Source organism: Cebus imitator, unplaced genomic scaffold, assembly GCF_001604975.1.
Source record: "Cebus imitator isolate Cc_AM_T3 unplaced genomic scaffold, Cebus_imitator-1.0 Scaffold121, whole genome shotgun sequence".
NCBI lineage: Eukaryota > Metazoa > Chordata > Mammalia > Primates > Cebidae > Cebus > Cebus imitator.
Window position 1 is genome coordinate 3,158,091 of NW_016107436.1, and position 7,778 is coordinate 3,165,868.

A 7,778-nucleotide genomic window follows, 5' to 3' on the forward strand; every position below is an offset into this window, starting at 1 on the left:
TCTCAAAAAAAAAAAAAAAAAAAACGAAAGAGGTGGTTACCATAAAAGTGAGATTTGTGGTTTAATGTTACGGAGAAGGTACATAAAAGAGAGATTCCAGTAATGTTCCATTTATTGATTGGGATGATGATTACAAAGCTATTTGCTCTATTTTTGTTTGTTTTTCCTGTGACATACTAGTAGAAATCCTACCAATCCCATTTTAAAATAAAAGGCAAATGCTGTTCTATCTAAAATACACATTACCGATGACCATTTCTTTCCAACAATGAATATTTCTTAATAAACTATAGTGTCCAGTTGAACATAGAATGTTCTGGAATAGGTATGTTAAAAAAAGGTTTAGTTCTCCGAAGTTATAACAATAGTTCCAAGTTTTACATTCCAAAAATATGATACCAAATATTCATTATATATTGAAACAGGGAGTTAAAATAGCATGGTAAAGATCACCATTACTATACTGGCTCCAATTCATTAAATGATTTAATAATTAAATTATTAAACTAAAATTTAATAATTTCATATAAGCCTAAGATCTTCTTTTTACAGGAAGAGACTATAAAAAGTTTAGTTTTATCCTAGAACTATAAAAATAAGAACAAAAGGAAGATTCAAGAGAACAGTGGAGACAGAAAATTACCATGCAAGGGTGACCCAGAAGGGCTGCTTGATAGACCTGGAACAGGGCTACAGCGACCTCCTTGCTTAGACGTCAGTTCTTGTTCAATCTCTTCCAGTCCAGCGCTTTTCTGGAAACGGCTCATACGATTCACTACTCGTGGTGACATATGTGTACGAACACAAGGCTGGCCACCATAAGGGTTGATGGGGAAAACGTGGGAAGTACCGCGGAGAGTACTGACCACAACCCAGCGACAGTCATGGCTGAAGCAGATGTCTTGTACCTAGAAATGAAATAAGAAAAGATACAAAAATTTCTCAAACTACTTGGATTTATCTAAGAGTTATCACACATCACCAAATATGAATGTAAGTGATTGCCTCATTACCAAATGTATCTAAGATGGGGTTATAAATTTAAAAAAATATTCTATAGGTGAGTTTCACATTGACAGTTGATCAAAACTCCATTAGGTAGAATGTTACTTCAATAGTCAGGGATGCAGGGCCCTGAAGAGAGGTGAGATGCAAAGAAAGAAGATCTTAAAACACTCAATGCCCTTTGCCCCCAAACACACACACATAACTGATAACAACAACTCATGTATCTGCAGTGGCTGGCAAACTTTTTCTATTAGAGGCCATATGCCCTTGCAGAATGTAAAAGCTCTACTGTCTACTGCAATTACTCAACTCTACTCTTGGAATGTCAAAGCAGTCATAGAATATATGTAAAACGAACCATGAAAAAATCCTAAACCTGAACTTACCAGTAACAAGTAATGAAACTGAAGCTGTAATAAAAAGTCTCAAAAAGAAAAGCCCAGGACTAAAAGCTTCACCGCTTAATCTTAGATGTTTTACCCAATATCTAAAGAAGAACTAATAGCAATCATACTCCAACTATTGAAAAAAGTAGAGGAGGAAGGAATACATTCAACCACATTCCACAAGGCTAGTATTACTGATAGCAAAACCAGATATACACATCAAAAAGAAAGAGAAAGCAAGAAAGAAAGAGACAGAGAGAAAGAGAAAAAGAAAGGAAAAGAAAAGAGAAAAGAAAACTAAACTACAGGCCAATATCCCAGGTGAGCAATGACACAAAAATTCTCAACAAATACTAGTAAACCAAATCCAACAACACATTACAAAAATCTTTAGAATGACCAAGTGGAATTTATCCCAGGTAAGCAAGGATAGTTCAACAAAGTACACAAATCAATATGACACATAATATCAAGAGAATAATGAATAAAAACCATATAATCATTTCAACTGATGTTGGAAATATATTTGATAAAAATTCAACCTTACTTCATGATGAAAACTCTTAAAAAACTGAGTATAGGAGGAACATACCTCCACATAAGGAAAGCCATGTACAACAGACCCACAGCTAGTATTTTACTGAATGGGAAAAAACAGAAAGCCTTTCTGCTAATATTTGGAACAAGACAAGGATGGCTACTTTTATCACTGTCATTCAATAAAGTACTGGAAGTCCTAGCCAGAGCAATCAAATTGGAAAAGAAAAAGTCAAACGATCCTTGTTTGCAGATCATATAATCTGATATTCAGAAAAACCTAAAGACTCTACCAAAAAACTACCAGAACTCATAAACAAATTTAGTAGGGTTGCAGGATACAAAATCAACATACAACAATCAGAAGCATTTCTACATGCCAACTGTGAAGAATCTGAAAAAGAAATTTACAAAGTAATCCCACTTACAATAGCTACAAATAAAATCAAATAATTAGCAATTAACCTAAGAAGGGAAAGATCTTTACAATGCAAACTATAAAACACTGATAAAAAGAAACTGAAGAGGACACAAGAAAACGGAAAGATATTCCATGTTTATGGATTGGTAGAGTCAATATTGTTAAAATAGCCATAATACTATATACAATCTATAGATTGAATGCAATCCCTATCAAAATACCAACGACATTGTTTACAGAAATAGAAAAAAAAGTCCTAAAATGTATATAGAGCCACAAAAGACCCAGAATAACCAAAGCTATCCCGAGCATAAAGAAAAAAACTGGAGGAATCACATTACCTGACTTCAAATAGTAACTGAAACAGCATGGTATTGGCATAAAAAACAGACACACAGACCAATGGAACAGAATAGAGAACCCAGACACAAATCTACATACCTACAGCGAACTCACTTTCAACAAAGATGTCAAGAAAATATAATGGGGAAAACACAGTCTCTTCAATAAATAGTGCTGGGAAAACTGGATATATATGCAGAAGAATAAAAATAGACCCATATTTCTCACCATACACATATAAAATCAAAATGGATTAAAAACTTAAATCTAAGACCTAAAACTACGAAACTACTACATGAAAACACTGCAGGAAACTCCTGGACATTGAACTGGGCAAAGATTTCTTGAGTATTACCCTACAAGCAGAGACAACCAAAGCAAAAATAGACAAATGGGATCACATCAAGTTAAAAAAGCTTTTGAACAGCAAAGGAAACAATCAACACAGATAACCCACACATTGGGAGAAAATATTTGTAAGCTGTCAATCTAACAAGGGATTAATAACTAGAAAATATAAAGAGCTCAAACAACTCAAAAGGAAAAAATCTAATAATTCTATTTAAAAATGAGCAAAAGGTATGAATAGATTTCCTCAAAAGACATACGAATCACAAACAAGTATATGAAAAGATGTTCAACATCAATGATCAACACAAAAATGAAAATCAAACTACAATGAGACATCATCTTCCCCATGTTTAAAAAAAAAAAAAAGCTTTTGAGGTCCCTTGCGGCGGCTAGAGAAAAATCACTTGGACTTCGGGGCGGCTCCAGATGGCCACAGCCTTTACCCTGTACTCACCGCTGCAGGCAGCCCTGCTCTGCGTTAATGCCATCGCCATGCTACATGAGGAGCGATTCCTCAAGAACATTGGCTGGGGAATAGACCAGGGAATTGGTGGATTCAGAGAGGAGGAATTAAATCGCAGCTAATGAACCTTATTCGATCTGTAAGAACTGTGATGGGAGTGCCATTGATAATAGTAAACTCAATTGCAATTGTGTTACTTTTATTATTTGGATGAATATCAGTGGAGGAAATGGAGACTCAGAAGAAGGCATGCCAGTAGAAGTTATCACTTCAGTCATTATTGGAATATTTATAACGCTGGCTCACTTTGCACTTGTCAAAAATGTAAAGCTGAAAATAAAACCAGAGTTTCTATTAAAAAAAAAAAGGGGGGGGGCTTTTACCCAAAAGACAGGTAACAGCAAATGATGGCAAGGACAAAGATAAAACAGAACCCTCATACACTATTGGTGGGAATGTAAATTAATACAACCACTATGGAGAACAGTTTGGAGGTTCCTGAAAAAGCTACAAGTAGGGCTACCATGCGATCTAGCAATCCCACTGCTAGGTATATACCCAAAAGAAAGGAAATACATCAAAGAGATATCTGCACTGCCATGTTTATTGTGGCATTATTCACAATAGCCAAGACATGGAAGCAACCTAAGGACCCATCAACAGATGAAGGGATAAAGAAAATGTGGTACATATACACAATAAAAAGAAAGAATAATATCCTTCACTTGCAACAACATGGGTTGAACTGGAGGTTATTATGTTTAGTGAAATAAGTCACTTACAAAAGACAAACTTTGCATTTTCTCACTTATTTGTGGGATCTAAAACCTAAAGCAATAAACGGCCAAGCGCGGTGGCTCACGCCTGTAATCCCAGCACTTTGGGAGGCAGAGGTAGGTGGATCACTTGAGGTCAGGAGTTCAAGACCAGCCCGGTAAACTTGGTGAAACTCTGTTTCTACTAAAAATACAAAAATTAGTCAGGCATGGTGGCGCATCCCTATAATTCCAGCTACTCAGGAGATTAAGGTAGGAGAAACTCTTGAACTCAGAAGGTGCAAGTTGCAGTGAGCTGAGATCATGACACTACATTCTAGGCTGGACAACAGAGTGAGACTCTATCTCAAAACAAATTAAAATTAAAATTAAATAAACAAATAAAACAATGAACTCATGGAGATGGAGAATAGAAGGATGTTTACCAGAAGCTGGAAAGGGTAGTGGAGGGAGGAGGTGGGAGTAGGGATGGCTAATGGGTACAAGAAATAGAAAGAATGGATAAGATCTGGTATTTGATAGCACAACAGGGTGACTGCAGTCAACAATAATTTAATTTTACATTTTTAAACAAATAGAATGAATAAGACCTACTATTTGATAGCACAACAGGGTGACTATAGCCAATAATAACTTAATCATATATTTTAAAATAACTTAAAGAATATAATTGGGGCCACATGTGGTAGCTCATACCTATAATCCCAGCACTTTGGGAGGCCGAGGCAGGTGGATCACCTGAGATCAGCAGTTCGAGACCAGCCTGGCCAACATGGTGAAACCCTGTCTCTACTAAAAATGCAAAAAATTCGCTGGGCGTAGTGGCACATGCCTGTACTCCCAGCTACTGGGGAGGCTGAGGCAGGAGAATCACTTTAACCCTAGAGGCAGAGGTTGCAGTGAGCTAAGATCATGCCACTGCACTACAGCCTGGGCAACAAGAGTGACACTCTGTCTCAAAAAAAAAAAACAACTGAATTGTTTATAACTCAAAGGATAAATTCTTCAGGAGATCGGTACCCCACTCCTCACTATGCACTTATTTGACATTGTATGCCTGTATTAAAACATTTCTTATCTTTTGAGACAGAGTCTTGCTCTGTCACCCATGCTGGAATGCAGTGGTGTGATCTTGGCTCATTACAACGTCTACCTCCCGGTTCAAGTGATTCTCCTGCCTCAACCTCCCCAACAGCTGGGATTACAGGGACCCACCACCATGCCAGGCTAATTTTTATATTTTTAGTAGAGCCAGGGTTTCACCACATTGGCCAGGCTGGTCTCAAACTCCTGACCTCAGGTGATACACCCAGCTCGGCCTTTCAAAGTGCTGGGATTACAGGCATGAGCCACAGCACTTGGACAAAACATAACATTTCATGTACTCTATAAATATATACACCTACCTACTATGTATCCACAAAAAAATTTTTAAATTGCTAAAAAATATTTTTTAAATAACTAAAAAAGCATCATTGGATTGTGTGTAACACAGAGGATATGTGCTTGAGGTGATGGATAGCCCAATTACCCTGATGTGATTATTATTTACAATATGCCTGTATCAAAATATCTCAAATACCCCATAAATATATATACCTACTATGTACCCACAAAAATTTAAAAATAGCTATATATATACATATCTATGAGGCATATTAGCTTCATTATAATATGAATTAGGTAAAAGTCCCCAAGTAGTCAGAGAAGCACTTTTCAATATACGAGATCTTCAAATAAAACTACATATTTCAGAGATGCACCATGAACAAAAGCTACAGGTAGCCATCAAAGTTTTTAAAAGAGCCTGGAATCTATTAAATAAAAAAGAAATTTTAGTCTTATGTATCAAGATAAGAGACTTCATTGGTAGAAAACTGCTAGACGAACATTATCAATACATGAACAAACTCAAAATTCAACCACGTGTCTGCCAATCCCAATTATTTTAACACATCCAAATGACATACTAATGTTATAAAGACTATCCTGAAAATTGAGAAATTTAACTCCTAACAATCCCAGTATTTCAGATAGTTGTTCCAGAAGTGTTTAACTTCTATAGCTTGCCTACGATTATGTTCAGCTTAACTAACTTTTCTGAATAGATCAGGGATCCTATTAAAAGAAAGAATGGAAGTAGTAGAAAAGCAAGAGAAAGGGAAAGGCAGGACAAAGAAGGGTGTAAACAGAAGAAGCAAGAGACGAGAAACCCAGTACCAGAAGAAATTAATATCATAATATGAAATACATTTTCACATGACAGAGTCAACTATATAAAGTTGGACAATCTATGTTCCAGTCACATTGAAACTGAACTATGTTAAATAACATCTTTTTCCAAAACACTTATAATCAAGACCACTTCCTGGTCTGTCAATGAAAAGGAATTTCTTTCTTTCATTTTAAGAATATTCATGAAGTCCTTGCCTACGCCTATGTCCTGAATGGTTTTGCCTAGATTTTCTTCTAGGGTTTTTATGGTGTTAGGTCTTAGTTTAAGTCTTTAATCCATCTGGAGTTAATTTTAGTATAAGGTGTCAGGAAGGGGTCCAGTTTCTGCTTTCTGCACGTGGCTAGCCAGTTTTCCCAACATCATTTATTAAACAGGGACTCCTTTCCCCATTGCTTGTTTTTGTCAGGTTTGTCCAAGATTGGATGGTTGTAGATATATTGTGTTGCCTCTGAGGCCTCTGTTCTGTTCCATTAGTCTATATCCCTGTTTTGATACCAGTACCATGCTGTTTTGATTACTGTAGCCTTGTGGTATAGTTTGAAGTCTGGTAGTGGGATGCCTCCTGCTTTGTTCTTTTTGCTTAGAATTGACTTGGCTACGTGGGCTCTCTTTTGGTTCCATATGAAGTTTAACGTAGTTTTTTCCAGTTCTGTGAAGAAGGTCATTGGTAGCTTGATGGGGATAGCGTTCAATCTGTAAATTACTTTGGGCAGTATGGCCATTTTCACGATATTGATTCTTCCTAACCATGAACACGGAATGTTTCTCCATCTGTTTGTGTTCTCTCTTATTTCATTGAGCAGTGGTTTGTAGTTCTCCTTGAAGAGGTCCTTTACGTTCCTTGTTAGTTGTATTCCTAGGTATTTTATTCTCTTTGTAGCAAATGTGAATCGCAGTTGATTCTTGATTTGGCTCTCTTTAAGACTGTTATTGGTGTACAGGAATGCTTGTGATTTTTGCACATTGTATTCTGAGACTTTGCTGAAGTTGCTTATCAGTTTCAGGAGGTTTTGGGCTGAGACGATGGGGTCTTCTAAGATATACAATCATGTCATCTGCAAATAGAGACAATTTGACTTCCTCCTTTCCTATTTGAATACGCTTTATTTCTTTTTCTTGCCTGATTGCTCTGGTTAGAACTTCCAATACTGTATTGAATAGGAGTGGTGAGAGAGGGCATCCTTGTCTAGTGCCAGATTTCAAAGGGAATGCTTCCAGTTTTTGCCCATTCGGTATGATATTGGCTATTGGTTTGTCA

General features: G+C 36.6%; 1 protein-coding gene and 1 pseudogene across 7 annotated transcripts in view; one reads left to right on the plus strand and one right to left on the minus strand.

Annotated features, from left to right (window-relative positions):
- BCAS3 (BCAS3 microtubule associated cell migration factor) overlaps positions 1–7,778 on the minus strand; it is a 679,070-nt gene that overhangs the window by 392,107 nt on the left and 279,185 nt on the right. For all 7 annotated transcript variants that reach the window (XM_017539912.2, XM_017539911.2, XM_017539919.2 and 4 more), the window contains exon 15: positions 644–908. In XM_017539912.2, the coding sequence (XP_017395401.1) occupies positions 644–908 (265 nt within the window). The remainder of the gene's footprint in view (positions 1–643; positions 909–7,778) is intronic.
- Positions 3,426–3,839, plus strand: LOC108312145 (annotated as a pseudogene).